Source organism: Oreochromis aureus, linkage group 18 (assembly GCF_013358895.1).
Source record: "Oreochromis aureus strain Israel breed Guangdong linkage group 18, ZZ_aureus, whole genome shotgun sequence".
Taxonomy (NCBI): Eukaryota; Metazoa; Chordata; class Actinopteri; order Cichliformes; family Cichlidae; genus Oreochromis; species Oreochromis aureus.
This window is the reverse complement of record NC_052959.1, coordinates 15,753,805-15,772,705: the sequence shown is the minus strand read 5'-3', so window position 1 is coordinate 15,772,705 and position 18,901 is coordinate 15,753,805. Positions and strand designations below refer to the sequence as shown.

The window sequence follows — 18,901 nt, the reverse complement described above, 5'->3', positions numbered from 1 at the left end:
CAGTTTGTTGATTGCTTATCTCCAGCACATCATACTTTTCTGACTGCCATGTGTCATAATGCTGTATATAACTGTACTTGCTCTGTCCAGTCTTGGCAGGTTGAACGTCTAAAGAGCCAGAAATGTGTCCGATAAAACATGACCCCAGTGAGAGACTGTTTTTGCTGACAGTGCAACCTGATAAATGGATAACATTATCATAAAGCTTTTCTATGTTCTGTTACATAATAGTTTGTACTTTTGCTCAGGGTGAGCACATCTGCATGCGTTTGTGCAGCCCTCCATTAGTGATCATGTGCTCACCAAGTGCTCTGCAGCAGCAGGGCCAGTCAGGCTAATCCCCTAAAAACAGAGGCAGAAAAACTGGGCTACACACAAAGGCCCTGGACTGGTTTAGCTGTCTGTCACCAAGCACCAACCAGTATATTTGTAAAGGTACTGTAGGTACTCACATGTTGTGTTGTGGGTCTCTTTTCATATCTTCATGCCACATATATATGCGTATGCATATGCATTCACGCTTTGCACACTTCCAAGAAATTTTAAAGACAGCTGCTGGTTAATTGAGGTTAACTTCTTTTTCAAGAATCTTAGGCGATAACTCGATTCACAAATCTCTAAATACTGTGGGAGTGACAAAATATCCACCGTAACCTTGATATTTACAAAATGAAATGTACTAATTACATTACTTCTACATATATTGTCGTATCATAGGTAATCATAGAATGTATATTTTTTGTAGGCAGGGTTTAGTGTGAGGTTACAGACCATTTCTCCATCTGTCAGGAATGTGGACAGAGGACACAAATGGATGACGAGGCAGATTAAATGAAAAAAAAGCAAGGCTTTGTTTGGGCTGATGAAAAATCCAAAAACACCAAAATTTCAAAAGAAACATGAAGCAAAAAGAAGGAGAATAAATTTCCATTGGTGCACTGACAGGGCAGCACATCAAATGAACCAACAAAAAATGGGTGGTAAGCACAATTAAACATACACAGAGACTTGATCAATTCAGGAACCACCAAAGTTCAAATCTACCATGAAATGGAAACTGCTGGAAAGCCAGTGTAACTGTCCACAGTGAAACAAGTTTTACATCCTGATGCACTGAGAGGGTGCTTGACAGAAACTTGCACCTGCCCATATTTACACATGAACTAGTAACAGGTAGCTGAAGAGAAAAGTTTCAGGGACAGACGAGCCAAATATTGAGCCACAAAGACAAGATGTATGTTCAGAGTAATAAAGGTGAGGCGTTCAAACCTAAGAACACTGTACCAGCTGACAAGCATGGGGGTGATAGCATCATGCTCTGGGGCTGTTTTGCTGCCAGTGGTGCTGGTACACTGCATAAAGTGGATGAAAAGATGAAGGAGGACCATATTGAGAACTTGAGGACTGCGATGGGTCAATGCCAGGAAGCTAAATCAACTCTACCAATTCTGCTAAGAAGAGTAGTCAGATATGCAGCCAGAAGTACATCAGAAGCTTGTTGAGTGTCTGTTTCAGGTGCAATTTGCTAAGGGATGTATAGATGTATATACTTTTAACCCTATGTGGATTAGAGACAATTAAAAAGAAATTCACACTTGTATAGCCAATTCTTGTTTTAATTAGAATCCCAAATTACCATAACATTCATGCTCATGACGAGTGGATGTAAACTTCTGAGGACAACTGTACATTCATAGAGCCATCAGTCTATAGGCTACTTCCAGGTCCAGGTCACCCTATCCCACTGCTTTAATTATGCACACCAAGAAGGACCCCCATCTGTGTTTTTAGTCCAGGTGATGTTGTTCCTTGGTCTTTCTATTTATTGTCAGGTACTGAGTGAAAAGACAACCATCAGTTTCTGGGTTCTCTGTGTCATTATTCTATTTTCTATTATTATTTTTTTGTAACTAAAAGCAAACTTTGATCCAACTTTTATCTTGTGTCAGATTACTGGACTGTCAGGACTATACGGTAGGTACAACATACATTCTGAAAAACAAAGGCTGATTAATACAACAGGAAATTAGAGAGTGTATAATAAGAGTGTGACAACTTTTTGAATATATATATATATATATATATATATATTTCTCCACTGACTGTATTTAACCTTAGATGGCAAATCCTAAATTGAGAATTTCTTGTGTTTTGTTTGTTTTTTTATAAGTGGGGTGAAAGATATACAGCAATCACTTATAAACTGATGAAAGTTGCAATACAATGTCAGTATTAAAGGAATTGATATATTGGTTTAAGAAAAGGCACTAAATTTGGTGCATATACAAACAGCTTTTAGAGGATAGAAATACCAATAACAACAGGCTGTCTACATTTTTCACAAGTATTTTATAAAACCCTTAGCTACTAGGCTGTAAAAGTCACTCGTTGCTTTCAAAAGTGTACAAACATTGTAATTATCTGTGTAGTATTTAGTGTATTGGATGGCATGAAGCAGGATATCATGTCTCTCCCAACTCTAACATGCTTTCTCCTGCACTCCGTGTGGGCTACGCTACATTTGCTGATCAGTTTCCAGTTTCACCGCCTATTCTTCCAAGTGCTACGAGCTGCGGCCTGCATCTTTACATTAACTCTGAATGTGTGTGCGTGTGTGTTTGTGTGTGTTTGTGCCTCGGTGTTTTAGCCGATTACTTGGGAGCTATTTGCTGTTGTGTGGTCTGTGTCACATTTCTGCACTGGTTCGGATCATCCTTTGCTGGTTTTACCTTTTCTGTATCTACCCTTGTCATTTTCAGAAAGAGGAGATTCTGCATGCAGTGAATGAGCACAATCAACATGGAGAACAGCAAGGTGACCAGTCGTCCGTGTAGATGCTAAAATGAAAGTTTTTACCTCAGAACAAACGTGCAGTGTTTTTAAGAGCAGTCACTGGCTAATAAAGTCACTAACTGCTGCAGAGTGTTGTAGACATCACTGAAAAGACGAATTTGTGTTCAACTACTATGGCAAATTGAAATACCTATTCATTTCAGTTCAATTTATATATTGCCAAATCACAACAACCTTTGCATTAAGGCGCTGTGAGGAAATGTAAAAAGTACATGTTTTAACTTGCAGCAATTCTTAATGATCTGATGAACTGACTGAACACTAGAAAGTCACTACGCTCCCCCTTTTTATAGAGTTTGTTTATTTAAATAAAAACCAAAACAGATTTACTGTAAAGGCCTGTTGCTACATTTGTTGAACTGCCCCTTAAAGCATTGCTCATCCCCGCTGTGTGCATGTCCCCAGCAGCCAGTGAAGGAGGTGCCCCCCCTGCCTCGCCACCCAGCCCCTCTTCCTGTGACCTCTTCCTCTCTGACCCCTGCTGTCACTTCAAAACACCACGCTACAGGCTCCATCCAGCATGTGCAGGTGGCCTCATCAGGTGATTAACACATCCAGCATATTTGCATTTATTTATATATTTGTTAAAGTAACATGAGAATATGAAAATGCAGCCATTTCATGTGTAATTGACAGCCTTGTTCCCATTCTTTTCTTATACTCATAATCACACTAGATATCTGCAGGTAACACAGGATTTCACATACAGATATATATGTAAGTATATATAATGTTTGTTCACTTGTTTACAGTGGTGACATCGTTCAATCATCTGAGGCCTCCAGAGAGGGACCTCACGCCGTTCTCTCAGATGAAGTCTGTTAAGTCTCTGAGGCATGCCGGCTTCACTGCGGTCTTCACTGGACAAGCGGTGAGCTGGCTGGTGCATTGTTATGTAGTGTACTGTACTGTGTTACATATCAGCGTGGCTGTAGCTCAGGAGGTAGAGCGGGCCATCTGCTAATTGGACGGTTGATGGTTCGATACCTGGCTGTTCCAGTCTGCATGCCAAAGTATCCTGAGCAAAGTCCTGAACCCCAGGTTCTTCTCTGGTGCTTTATAAGAACCGGCCAGTATACATTTGTTTTAATTGAATATGAATTTAGGCTCAAAAAATAACAATAAATTCGTTGTGAGCACCGCCCCCTATTTACACAATAACCCAGTCTAAAAGTGGATTCCCTGTTGCTGCTCTTGGAAACCCGGAATGGACACATTCATCCATTTTTTTAATCATCCATCCATCCATCCATCCATCCATCCGTTCGCTTCTGTCTTCTGCTTCCTATTTAGGGTTGTTGGGGGCTGGAGCCTATCCCAATGGATTTTGGGATATTATTCACAGATCATGATCTTCTTCCCATGGAAATGACAGCAATGTCCTCTACATAACACTGTGTGACATTAACAGAATGTAACCTGAAAAGCGAAGTGCCTTAAATTGAATTCTTCCAAATGACCAACAGGGGGCGACTTTGGCTGGACTATCGTTCAACCCAGGGGTCGGCAACTATCAGCCGCATGCGGCTCTTTAGTCCTTATAGTGCGGCTCCGCGTGGTTTGGGCAAATAAATTAGAAGTATTTAGCTGAAGTGTATTTTATTTATGTTAGTTCTTTTTAACTCGTAGTTCTAAAATGGAAGATTATTGTGATATTGAAATATAAAAATAAAATTATATTCTATTATTTTTCATCGCTCAAAATACACACTCAGTAAACACCCGTGCATTTATCGAGACTTTCAACCCCAGGTAGGCCAATTATGGATCTTCGGATCCACATTATGTCAGCAGCTGTTCTCCACCGTGAGCTATGTTAAAGACAAACACCGTTCACGCCAGACAGATGACAGTCCTGTGTAAACTGACTTATTAGCCCCGATTTGCGGACTCTGAGAAAGTTCAGGAGCAGAAGTCCCATTGTAAACAAATCACGAGGGGAATGGACATGCTTTTCAGCATCTCTTTAAGCACTTGGGCATACAGCCGGCTGTGAATTTCAGCTCACAGCCCGATACCTGCAACAGCACAACAGCACAGATAGCTAAAGGCAGCGAGGCATGATTGCGGGTGTCGCTCAGGTGCGTCCGCCTCTGCAGCGGCGCTGCAGACCACGCCCGCCACACACATTAACCAGGTAAAATACATATTTAGGCAGAATTTTGCAAATATCCATTTTCAGCAGCATAGTGCGTTTTTTTCCAATTATTTTTTAAGAGTCAGGTCAAGGCTCCAACAGCCCAAAAAGCGATATAAGGTCTGACAACAGTTTTGTTTGCTACATGGATCATTTTCGTTCAGGTTGGTGTCTTTCCTTTTGTTATATTTCTTTAAGAGTTCAAAATGTGTTAATTACATAAATAAAATGTAATTTTCTCTGTAGCACTTCATGGATTTTATAAGCAACACACTTTATTGTTCACACAAAGCACAAAGGTAAAAAACAATATATACAGTGTTATCTTCATTTTTAGATGTCAAAAAGTATTTATGCTCCCAGTGTTTTCTTTTGCGTGGAAACCGGGTCCAAGTGGCTCTTTGGTTTGCAGACCCTGGTCTAACCTAACCCTAACCCAGATTGAGTCTATAAGGGAATGACATTATTTCAAACTGTGTAGGACCTCAGTAAACACCTTTTGTCATTTATTGTTTTTAGACTTTATTATAACAGAAAAACTGAGAACTGAGGGGGAAGATACGCAGAAAATGGGCAACAGTGAATTGAAATCCCTGCCTCTACAATAACCTTTCAAAATATGAGTTATCTGTGCAACCCAGTGAGCTAAACCAGCAGTCTGATGAGTCTGACATCACCATGAAAGAATAAACTGTCTTCATTAGGAAAAATGTTTATGAGGATTTAATTTCAGTGATTTTATCTTCAGTACTTTCCCTCTGTCTCACATTATTGCACGCTGACAGAAGCTTGACAGCGGGGAGGTGCCGGAGGAGTTACCGATTGTCGACGTGATCCTGGCTGACATTGACTCCCTCGTGCCGACACATGACGAAACAGGTCGTCCTATTGCCGAGTGGAAACGACAGGTGATGGTGCGGCAGCTGCAGGTCAGGCTGCAGGATGATGAGGAACAGAGGAGACAGGTACTGTTCAGCTTTTATACTGCACTGTGTATGCAAAATTCCCAAAGCGTTGAGCTACTTGCTTAAAATCCATATTGTTCCCTGTAACAGGACATAGCTAATGGCTACATGCCAGTGGATGGCTGGAAGTACTCCCAAGCCCACAATGCAGTCTTGGGACCCTTTGGTGAACTCCTAACAGAGGATGACCTGGTGTACCTGCAGCAGCAGATTGAGTCTGTTTCACATCAGAAACGCTGCCAGGCCTATGAGCTGGAGCTGACCAGGCTGACTGAGGAGCTGAGGGCAATTTTACCTGATCCTATTGTCAACATTTCCCTCAACAGAGAGGTTCTGCAGCAGATGGACTCTGAGGGGAAAATGCACCTGACTTTGCCAATCTGGTGCAGCCGTGTCTCAGAGATTATCAAGAATATGTCTCTCCTGGTGGCTAATCTGACTCAAATCACAGAAAAAGATGGTGAGATGGGGTTGGTGGAGGGGATGGTGGAAGGGATGAAGGGTTTACAGAAGATAAAAGGTAGCCCAGGAATTGAACTGGGACAGGGATTAGTGCAGACTGGTCTAAACTCAGAGGAAGCCCATGTGGAGGCCTCCAGTGTATGTAGGATACCGCACATAGGGATGGCATCTGCTTTTAGCCATCGTTTGGAGAGCAACAGCTACAGAAGAGCACAAAGGGAAAAGGTGGAAAGGGAGATCCAGCAGTCTGGAGTCTCAGTTAGAAACCTCCGATCAACCTTTGAGGGTCAGATTGGTGGAATTTATCCCTTTGCTGGGGTTATAAAAGCAGGAGGGGGGTTGACGAACCAATCTGTAGATGGAGCTTCAAGTGGAAAGAACAGCGATGTCAATACAAGCTTCAGATGTGAGGTCGGCCAACCTGACACTCCTAAAACAGCTGCACCTGTAATGGAAACAACCAGCTTAAGAAAAGAGCGAATCGTGGTGCTATTCCTGAGCCACTGGAAGAAATCTGCATATGCTATTTCAGTGAGAGCAGCAAGGCAGAGGCAGGGACAGGCTGCAGCACCAGGAAGAGTGACAGAAGCACAGCCCCAACAGAAAATCCCCTCCATGTTTCAATTCTGCCAACAACGAGGTGCTGTGGATAAAATGCTGAACTCCTGGAGAAATAAACTAGAACTTAGAGAAGTGCAACCTTTACCTTCCTTTAGCATTTCACAAAATCCTGCCCTTTGTGTAACCTACTCCCCAGAGCAATTCCTTCCAGATGTGGATGGTGTTGCAGTGAGCCACGACACCTTGACCCTCGATCTCTTTATGCTGGGTTACTTTCACATCTTAGAGCAGGATTTGTCAGCTGAGGAGAGGAAGATGAGACACCTCCTTTGCTTTGAGGTCTTCGACCATGTTGGCAGTTTTCCTTGGGAGAAGGTGCGGGACTTCCATAAAGTTGTCCTCCAGGAGATCCAGGCTGGGAGGCGACAGTGGAGCGACGGCTTCGAGGACATCAAATTTCACTTCTTTGGTGATTCAAATCCATGCCACTGTCCACCACCATCATCATCATCATTGCTGCCAGATTCCAAATTAGTACCCAAAGTTATAGTTCAAAGTGCTACTCTGGATGAGCGCTGCAGTGACACAGACTTCTCCTGCTTCCACAACGAAGACATTTGTAAATATATCGACCGCAGTTTTGCTTTCTGGAAAGAGAAGGAGGCGGAGTTGTTCGACTTTGAACATTAATTCTGCTTGTTAAACGTGATGCTTTTGCACAGATTGATGTTGTTGTGTTTGTTTTGTTGAACTAACAAAATTTGATACGGAATGCGTTGTAGCAGTATTAAAAGGTGTGACTGATAAATAGATGTAGTTATTGTGTAGCTAGAAAATAATGTAAAAAAAAATGTGATTTCCCATTTTGTTACACTGACAAAGTTACAGCAAACATTTCATAAAGTTTAGATACTGTTTTCAGTTTACATAATTTGAGGGGTCATTGCAATTTGTTTGGACTCTATTTAAAAGGACAGTGCAGTAAAAATACATATCGAAAGCAGTTTGATGTTCATGTTAAATGTGTCCCAGCACATGAAAACCGCTGCCTAATATATTCTCGGCTGTGTAAAGTGACAGCATGTCTTGTTAACAACACACACTGTGAAAACATCGGCTACCCTGTGTTAGAAACCAGAAAGTGCTGAGTTTGAAAGACAGGGAGGATCTGATAAAATATGTAGATGCAAAAGATGCATGTGCCTCTCAAACCGCAGTTATGTTAAAACGGAAGTGCATCTCCTGTCAGTTCTAAGATTTTATGTATTGGGACTTAATAGAGAAATACAAAACATGACACATTAAACTGTAAACATTAAGCCAAGACGCAGGAGAAGCGTAGTACACTATCACCATCCTCAGTGGAATTAAGAGGTTACGTAGCAGTCACGTGCTACTAATCAAATACACGTAATTAACTGATAATTAGCCAGTGTGAGCGCCTCTATAAAAGCAGAAGTTTTGGCAATCTGCTGCTCTTGAGCACTGAGCATTGAGGTGTTTGTTATTACAATGCCAAAGAGGAAAGAAATAAGCAGTAACCTTAGAATAGCAACTGTTGCTGCCCATTAATCTGGGAAGTGTTAGTGTAAGGCCTTTTCCAAACAGCCAATCTTCCCAGGAGTGGATGTTTGCGAAAATACAACCCAAGGTCAAACTGCAGAAAGGGTTGTCAAGAGAAAGCCTCTCCTTAAAAAGAACATGGCTGCATGGCTTAGGTTTGCAGAGTTGTATCTTTAACAATAATCTTAGGACCGATGAGTGAAGATGTTTCACCATAATGCACAGCACCATGTTTGGCAAAAACCAAATACAGCATAGCAGCACAAACATCTGGCTTGAACGACGAGTCAGCATACAGAGAGGAGGTGCAACAGCTAACGGACTGGTGTAGAGTCAACAACCTGTCTCTGAATGTGGACAAAACAAAAAAGATGATTGTTGACTTCAGGAGAGCACAGGGGGGATTACTGTCCACTTAACATCGATGGATCCTCTGTGGAGGTCGTCAAGAGCACCAAATTCCTTGGTGTTCACCTGGCAGAGAAGCTCTCCTGGTCCCTCAACACAAACCCCCACACACCCCTCACACACACTCGTCACCATGCTGCCTTCTCACAAGAGGTACTGGAGCATCCGGGCCCTCACTGCCAGACTGCGGAACAGTTTCTTCCCCCAAGCCATCAGACTCCTGAATACTCAGTGACTGGAATCACACACACACGCACACCTTCATACATGTCACTACAAGCACTTATCTGCAGAATCTCTCTCTCACACACACACACACACACACACACACACACACACACACACACACACACACACACACACACACACACACACACCTTCAGACACCAAGTTACTTTTGCACAATACTCAGTTGGACTCTCTTGTCTTGTTTTTTCTTTTGCAATTTTTGCACATTGCACTTTACGTAGTCCTGTCTTGATTGTCTGTTATATGTCATATGTAGCACCATGGTCTCGGAGGAACATTGTCTCGTTTCACTCTGTACTGTACCACTTTACATGGTTGAAATGACAATAAAAAGCCACTTGAACTGACTTGTCTCATAGCCACAAATCACGGGCACCTTGCAGGGATTGAGCTGACTGTGAATCCTCTGTATGCCTCTGTATCAGCCATTTCTCTGAGAGCTAATGTTTGGCTAAAACTGGGGTCACGTAACAGGACAATGATCCCAAGGAAAGCAGCAAATCTGCAACAGAATGGCTGAAAAAGAAAAGAATCAAGATGTTGCAATGGCTGAATCAAAGTCCAAGCCTCAACCTGATTGAAAGGTTTTGTGCTGGGACCTTAAAAGAGCTGTGAATAAATGAATAGCTGTAAAATGCAATGAAACGCAGTAATGTAGTCAAGACGAGTGGACCAAAATCCCCCCACAACAATGTCATACAGAAAAAAGCACTTCACCTTGTTGCTGCTAAAGGTGGTTCTTGCTGAATCATTGGCTTGACTCAGTTTTTCACATACTGTTTCTACAATTTGACTTTTTTATTAAATAAACATAACACCCTGCAACATGTCCAGTGTTGTTGTTCATCTCAGTTTGTATTTACCTCGTTTTACTGGATACATTTTTAGTCATGTCACGATAGGTAAAACCTTAAAAATGCCAGAGGCTGGACTTTCTTTTTACCACGACTCTATGTGGAAACGTGATGCTATAGACAGAGTGCCCCTAACACATTTTACATTACCTATTCGGCTTTTAATCTGAAGTGATTTTTACTAATTTGGATCAAAAATATCAAAGGTACAATGATGGAAAACCCCTCAAATACTAAAGTAACAGTATCTTCATACTGTTTCGGGCAGGAGTCTCCATGGACCACACTGTGCTCTGCAAAGAGCATAAGAAGGAGGAAGAGCAAAATCTGTAGAGTTGGAGGTATACACTGGAGAGAAGAGGAATGAAAGTCAGCAGAAGCAAGACAGAATACATGTGTGTGAATGAGTGGGAGATGAGTGGAAAGCTGAACATGCAAGGAGCAGAGGTAGTGAAAGTAGATGAGATTAAATACCTGGGGTCAGCTGTCTAAAGCAACAGACAGTGCAAAAGAGAGGTGAAAAAAGAGAGTGCAGGCAGGTTAGAGTGGGTGGAGACAAGGGTCAGGGGTGATTTGTGGATTTGGATAGCAGCAAGTATGAAAGGGAAGGTTTCCTTTCTTTTTGACAGTGGCACCGACAAAAAGACAAGAGGCAAAGTTGGAGGTGGCAGAGCTGAAGATGTTGAGATTCTCACTGGAAGTGAGCAGGATGGACAAAATCAGAAATGAGTCCATCAGAGGGAAAGCTCAGGTTGAGTGGTTTGGACATGTGCAGAATGAGGAACAGTGGATATACTGGACAAAGGGTGTTAAATATGGAGCTGCCTGGCAGGAGGAAAAGAGGAACACCTCAGAGAAGATCCATGGATGTAGTAAAGAAGGACACACAGAGTTTTGGTGAGACAGAAGAGGATGCTAAAGATAGGGTTAAATGGGTGGTGGATGATCCGTGTTGACAACCCCTGAAGGGAGCAGCAGAAAGAAGCAGAACATGAGAAACTGTACTATGATATATAAATACTTACTTGTGAGTAAATGAATTGCATTTATTTTTTTATAATAGAGGAGCATGGAGCAAATGCACAAAATGTGTCAAGTTTAGTGTCATAAATGACAACAGACTATAATCTTCTCACGGGAGAAGTCGTGACAAACGAATTTCTCATGTTTTTGTTTCAAAAATCAATAAAATGATTAAATTGGTTATGATGTTTCAAACAGGATAACTGGTCATTAACTTCTTAGAACTCAGAACTAGTCATTAGTAGTGTTGCTGGGCATTTTCATTCATATCAACATCCTATTTTAGGAAATGATACTGAATATACCTTAAAGTTACATTTAACTGTTTTATATGGCTGGTGAATAAATAAAAATTACAATATTTATTAAATAAATGTATTTTTAAAATCGTCTCTTAGGGGTTTCTCTTATTTACCTTAAACTAAAAATCATGGGCGTTTTTAATTAGTTTATGTCCAAGAAAAAACAAAAAAACAAAACATAGTACAGCTTCAGGCCCAATAGAAAGGTGAGGGACTGAGATAGGTGAGGTCGCGCAGGCGCACAAGCTCCCTAAATTGACAGGAGGATGCTGAGCTGCATTCCCATCATTCTGTGAGGAGAGGAGGATCCCCCTGCGCAGGCACAGCGGACGAGACACCGAGCGATAAAAACATATAAAAATAATCCAAGTCGAGCTGTTTATCTGCCACCATGTCCGCTGGAGGAGACCTGGGGAACCCCCTGAGGAAATTTAAACTCGTGTTTTTGGGAGAGCAGAGCGGTGAGTCAGAGCTCGGGCGGGTTTGGGTCATCCTTATCAAACATGCGCATATATCGAAGGCCATGTATGTAATCCGTGATCATTTTGGGAAGTTCAAAGTGAATCCAGAAGATGTTTCTAGTGGCTTTGCTATATTAGACGCCCATGTTGCCCCTGGCATAATTTGTAGCTGTGGAAATTTTGATTAACCGATTAAGAAAAAGAAAGAGAAATGGCTCGGATATAAACGCAAATTCTTGTATATCACCTAGAGGGCTTTGATGTTGTTGTTTTTTTACTTGCCGCAAAGTGCCATCATTGGAAGCAGGCGCTGTGAATTGTGGTGTTTTGATGTGCTGCAGTGACCAACAAATATGCCCAGCCTTTTCCAGATAACGCTATATTTCCCCATACATCGCTTATTTCTGACACAAACGACCCTTTATTGTGTTATATGACAGCGTTTAACATTTCCCTACCACTCGATGGCTATTTTTTTTTTCTTTTTAAAGAAGAAGATAATAAGCGGTCCCCCATGTGTCAGTTCGGGACACACCCTAGGCTGGCGATGTCTGTAGCATCTCTAAACCTCACGGTCTCCGATTCGGTCCCATAAATAATCAAATAAAACAAAAAAACGAGAGCTTGACAGCGCCACGATATTATACCAGAGCTATTTAATTCAATAATCCGTGTATTCAGGGTGTGATCGGCTGTGTATGTGCGTTGATGTGATGGCACAAATTCAGGAGGAGCGGATCGATAATGGTTTAGCGCTGTAAAGCTGCCCGAATACGTGTTCAGACATCAGACATCCAGAGTGGCAGCAGAGGAGCCCTTATCCCATCAAAAGCACCAGCAAAGACTAGAAAAACACATAATTAGGCCTAATATGACAGCAGCTCGGCCTGTTTGTGTCTTACATTGTGATGCTTTAGTGTGTGTGTGTGTGTGTGTGTGCTGCATGTCTAAGACAGAGCTGTGTGTCGACTGAAAAAAGCCTCACGTTGTGTTTGCGTGGCCTGTACTGCAATGTTGCTGTCCACGGTGCTGAAACGAGGCCTGGTGTGGCCACTGCCCATCGCTGGCTTCAGGAGTACTGCTGTCTGCGTACTGTGCATGAGGCCCTTCTGGAAAGAAAAAAAAAAGTCCTGTCCTCACTCATGTGCGGATCTGATGTAAAATGGTGCTGCTGGGAGGGATGTAAATAAAAATGGAGATCACTAGGCTCACCTTGATCCTCTGAGATCAAGTCTCCTTCGGCATCAGTCCAGTGAGCATTAACAGCCGGCCTTTTTGTTACCGTGGTCACATTTCTGGACACAGTTTGTGTTTTCGTTGCAGTCACCTCTCACATTATTTTCAAGGATAAAAGACAGGACGGGAGGGGGAAGACTACTTATTGTATTTAAATTGTTCACCTTTGGTTGTATGGTAAAACTAAAGTGCTGAGTAGTGGCAGAAATACACAAAAAAGAAAGGAAAATGCAACGGAGAAAGAGAAGGAGAGGAAAATGCACGCATAAATCAAGACCAAATGGGAAAACACATAAACGATTAGCACAAAACATACAGACATTTCACAAAAAACAACATTGCAACATTACTTTGGGATTTTGGTTCTTATCTGAACCCTTGAAGTGGAATAACATTTGAATTTCACTTTAATTATTTGCATTGTTTAGAGGCGTACATGTTTCTATGAAGAGGAACATTTACACATTTGATAACAGGAAATCTAAGATAACAGATTTTTCTTGCTTACTTTGAACTGAAATCCATTTTGCTGCCCTTATTTTGAGCTATTCATTGATTCATAATCACATATTAACTCAGGCATATTTTTGGTGAATTACCGGGCAGATTTTGTTCCAGTGAGTCATGGATTTTTTCTCCCCCCTCCTTCATTTCTTTTCATTTTTACTGGCTTGATAGCTGGCACTGGTTAAATATTCATATATAACTGTGGTGTTGTCACATCAATGAAGCATATTTTCATTATGTTGATTGAGATCATATATCTATGTGTCTGGACCCTGAAACCAACCTGTGTGTGCTCTGTTTTAGTGGGGAAAACGTCTCTCATCACTAGATTCATGTATGACAGCTTCGACAACACATATCAGGTGAGATCTGGAACAGATCCAGAACCTAAAAACAATTTTAAATTATTAAGCAGCATTGATTGATGGCGTTGCTGATTAGCATCTATACGAAAGAGGTATTGGTGGTATTGCTTATAACTGTAAAAGAAATTCAATTTTTCTTTTGAATGTTGAAGGTTAATATGGGACCGTTATTGCAGCGAGTGCTTTTTGGTCAAAAACACTCAGTATATTAGATTTGCACGAATTATGTCCTGATCTGAATCATGCCATTTATTCAAACATGATCAGGAACAGCATTGCAGCACTATTAGTTTCTTTAAGAAGAGAAAATATATCATTCCCTCCTTCGCCTTTCTCAGAAGTTTGGTACATAACAAGTCTGAAGGATTGGGCCCTGAGGGCAGCACAAATTAAATTAGTGTTTCAGTCTGATTCAATTTCTGTGCTTGTTGGCTCCCTTTTTTTCCCCCTTTCTTAACAGCTTTATGTATTTGAACAAAAATCACTCTGCTAGGAACAACAGATGGTGCAGAGAAACATTTAAATTTTAATGATTGGGTTTTTGCTGATGATTTTTTCCCCCTCTTTTGTTCTTTCCTCTCCACAGGCGACCATTGGAATTGACTTCCTATCGAAGACAATGTACCTGGAGGACCGGACAGTAGGAAACCTTGATCTTCATTTTTAAAATTCTCATTTCTAAATACATGCGCAGATGACTTGAGGTTTTAAGTAGGAAACAGCCCAATTTCTTCTCTGCTTTGACTAATCCTTGATTTGATTTGCTTAATTATTCCCTTCCGTCACACACTAATGTGATTATGTTATGGTTATTTCTGGTAGTAACAGCTTTGGTGAGCTGACTTTTCTGGCCCTAATAACTCAGAGCCTTACCCATGGATCATCTGCTTTAGCCAGTATTAATACTTTTTCTTTGTCAGGATATTATTGTGCTCTGCCAGCCTGCACAGGAGCTGATACTGGCTTATCCTCCTGGAAGTGTACTTATAGGCTGTGTGTGGTGTGGCAGTTTATGCTGAAGGCGTGTGTGTGTGTCTGTGTGTGTGCACACATGCAGGTAAGGCTGCAGCTGTGGGACACAGCTGGACAAGAGCGTTTCAGGAGCCTCATTCCGAGCTACATACGAGACTCGACGGTGGCTGTGGTTGTCTATGACATTACAAGTAAGCAGAAAGCTGTAGCCTGTATATGATGCAGGTGATACAGTTGTGTGTTTCTGTGTTAAACAGACAAACACTTGAGTAAAAATATGTAGTTTTTGTTGTGTTTTTGAGACAAAAAAGCTGTATGTAATAGGAAACTCTGGGCTCCACAGATGTAAATTCATTCCAGCAGACCTGCAAATGGATTGACGATGTCAGGACAGAGAGAGGAAGTGATGTCATCATCATGCTAGTAGGCAACAAGACAGACCTGGAAGAGAAAAGGTAAAGATAGTGGCTCGTAATCATCTCTAACATTTAGCTACAGTCGAGTGATCTTCGTCGCGGAGGTTTTGTTCCTTAAATGAGCAAAAAAGCTGTTTGAAGCAACACGTCACTGCCGAATGAATTAGCCCGAGATGCTGAGTCTGGCCTGATTTTCCTGCAGGCAAATCACGATCGAGGAAGGAGAGCAGAGAGCCAAAGAACTGAACGTCATGTTCATCGAGACCAGTGCCAAGACAGGCTGCAATGTCAAACAGGTGATCCCTGCAGTTTTACCAGATTTCACAGCATTTTTGCCATCACTTGATTTCAGTCTCTGCCAATCCCCAAATCCCTCCAAGGTGATCACGCCACCACACAGACCCGGTGTGGATAAATCAAACGTTTAAATATGTACAATGTTGGTAAAATGTGCGTTCCGTATTTAGTTCTTGCTGGCTAAAGATGAATGAAAAGAAAAAACAAAAGCTAGTTTACTGATATCTATCTAGTACATTTACTCAACTACTGCACTTAAGCACACATCGAAGGCACTAACATTTAATGTTACTAGCTATACCACTTAACATCCAGTACAATTTTGGAAAATATCAAACTTTCTACTTCAATAGATTCATCTTACTGCTGTAATTATATTTTAGAAATTCAAAATTTTAAAGTAAATCTTCCTCAAGAGTATAAAAGTTCAAATCAGGCCAGCTTCAACAAGCACTAGTGAACATTTTTGTGTTGCATTGCTACTTTTATTCAATACTTCCTTCGTCACCTTCAGCATATACATTAAGTAAACATCAAGCCTAATATTAGTCAGGGGGTAACATGATACAAAAAAGCTCCCATCTTCCCCAAAATAATTCTTCACACATCTTGTAATGCACTCACCCCCCATTTTTACATTTTACCATTTTTTCAAGCCTGCTGCCTCCTGCTCTCTAACCTCCTCCCTCTTGTTCCCCTCCTAGCTGTTTCGTCGAGTTGCAGCAGCCCTACCTGGAATGGAAAGCCTGGACGATGCAAATCCTGAAGGCAGTATCCTTTACAGCCGCCGTGACTCACCATGCCGATAGCCAAACAGCCCAGCAATAGGCGGCTTATTTTTAATCTCTTAGTGGCTGCTGGCACACGTACAGACAGACTGCCGAGGAATCAGCCATTAAACCTTTTATGCTTAATAATGGAGGAATACACAGAGCCAGGAAGATGGTGTGGATGCACAGGCACAGCACCACATAGTGGCTGATTGGGAAGTGACAGCAGAGGAGGGTGTGTGATGGAGGATGGTTGTGTAAGGAAGGTGAGGGATTCTTCTCAATAAATGGGAATTATTATATGGAAACTTACAAACCAAGAAACATTTAACTTTAAAGATGTGCCCTTAAATTGTAGTATAACATATGGATTTGTCTATACTATACTATGAAGCTCAACATATTTTGGTTTGTCTACAAGTCTTGAGGATTGTGGGGAAAACATGGGGCAAAGTTTTTGGGGCCTCAGATGGAGCTGCGTAACATTGGATCAGACAAAAAACTACAACTATGGAGGGGAAGGAGATAGAAACAAGTAATTGTAGCATACAGGACTTGAGTCCACAATAGCTTACGGGAATCTTTGACTATCATTTTTGGCATGTATAGGCCACATAGTTTACTTCGCCATGTGACTTTTCCTTAACGTGCCAATTTCCAGTGATTGACATCAAGCTGGACAAACCAGCGGAACCAGCTGTGCCCGAGGGCGGGTGCTCATGTTAATGCAGAGCTGCACTTGGACAGCTCCCTTCACACCATAGGCTTGTTGTGTTGCTTACTACTGGTTAGCTTCCAGTTGACTTCTCCAATTGGATATAGGATGTGGGCCTTGTATCTGATTGGACAAATCAAATGTTATCTTTCAGTCTTGTTCAGTTGTAAAATATTGTATACTTTGTCAATATGTAAGTGACTGGAGGAGAAAAGGGAAGAAAACAATTGTTGCAATGAAAATGAACACACACACACTGAAAAAAAAACAGTTTGGAGAAAAATGAGGAAACCAATGGAGTTCTTTTCGCTGTTATGTTTTGTATTTTTTATATATAAAAAGGGAAAGCACCAAAAATGATGCCTAAACACAGAAGGAGAAATAGCAGGAGGGTCGGCCATTTTTCTAAATAGCTGAACATGTCTGAATGTCTGCAGCACGCATGCACGCTGATCTGATCTTTGACCTTTGGCCTGCCCTCCAGGGTCTCTGTACTCTGGAAGGAGGCTGACTATCTTAGAATGTTTTATAGCATCTCTCTATAGCATCTCATGACAAGACGTATCTCATTTGATATTCCCACAACTTCCAGTAGGATCACCTAACAGTAGCTGTGAAAATGTGGCACTCTATCTCTCTATGGGTTTAACTTTTATAGAACAAACTGTACTGTGGTTAAAAAAGAAGTAATAAAGAGACAACTTACTATCACAACTCCCTAACCCTCCTAAAAGTCCTCTCCTCTTCCTTCTCTCCTCCCGCTATCCTTCTGTCCTTCCAGTCTCCCCATCCCTCCATCCCGGTAATACACATATAACAATCCACTGTAATGCACCGCACTGTATATAATAATGTAATATGTATGTTGTGAACGTCCCTCTGTAGAAGTGGTCCTTGTTCACCAGTATGAATAATGTAATAATGTTTAATGATTAATAAATTACAGATTAAAGGGCTTCACTCTCCTAACCATCAACATTTACCTGGTAGCAAAATTATCTACTCTTCTACTTTATTTACTTTCTGTTTTTTCTGAGAAAATGTGAGATATGGCAAGTTGTTGAGAGTTTCCACAAGCAGGTTTAAACCACTACACTAGTTACATTAAATAGAAAATGACAGAATATATTTAAAGTGATTAATAACTAGCAATTGAATAAAATACGCAGCTTCATTTACACAGCACTTATTTTTCTTGGGAACAAATGGGTTACTAACGGCTAAGATACGCTAAGACACTGATAGCATCTAAGCTAAAGCTATGAACACAATCTGACCTTAGATATGCAGCATTTACTTACAATATTTAGTGTTTAGTTATGTTGTATGCCATGTTTTTGTATTTTTAATAACTAAATATGAAAATGTAATGAGCACTTCATGTGTGCTTATGCAGATATCAGTTGTTAACTGGTAGCTAGCCATTTTAGCTGTTATCTAACTCTTAACATTAACAACCAGTAAAAAACACTAAAAAGTGTAGCCTCACCAGTTTGATGTTTTATATGAGTACCCTTTCGTGACATTGCCTGGTGACACAGTGTTGGGTAAGTTACTTTAAATTAGTAACTTAGTTACATTACTAGTTACTTCTCTAAAAAAGTAACTCAGTTACTTCAAGTTACTCGTTACTTTCAAAGTAACTAGTTACTAGGGAAAGTAACTTTGGTTTTACTCAGAATTCTCTTGTTAATGTGTTGCTTCCATAACTGGATACCCAGCCAGATTGCCAGTCTTCTAGCTTGCTTACTTGCCACAAGTGCACTGTGCCACCTACCAATAGAA

General features: G+C 41.1%; 1 protein-coding gene across 2 annotated transcripts; it reads left to right on the top strand.

Annotated features, from left to right (window-relative positions):
- Positions 1-11,755: 11,755 nt before the first annotated feature.
- On the top strand, positions 11,756-18,396 carry rab6bb (RAB6B, member RAS oncogene family b). 2 transcript variants are annotated; one of them, XM_031735623.2, is made up of 8 exons: positions 11,756-11,838; positions 13,885-13,943; positions 14,533-14,586; positions 15,004-15,109; positions 15,262-15,373; positions 15,537-15,630; positions 16,336-16,402; positions 17,063-18,396. In XM_031735623.2, the coding sequence occupies exons 1-8, from the start codon at positions 11,769-11,771 to the stop codon at positions 17,125-17,127; spliced, it is 627 nt and encodes a 208-aa protein (XP_031591483.1). In that variant the 5' UTR covers positions 11,756-11,768; the 3' UTR covers positions 17,128-18,396. The 2 variants fall into 2 exon arrangements, with proteins under 2 accessions (XP_031591483.1, XP_039458485.1); XM_039602551.1 differs by lacking the exons at positions 11,756-11,838; positions 13,885-13,943; positions 14,533-14,586 and having other exon boundaries at positions 14,620-15,109; positions 17,063-18,395.
- Positions 18,397-18,901: the final 505 nt, after the last annotated feature.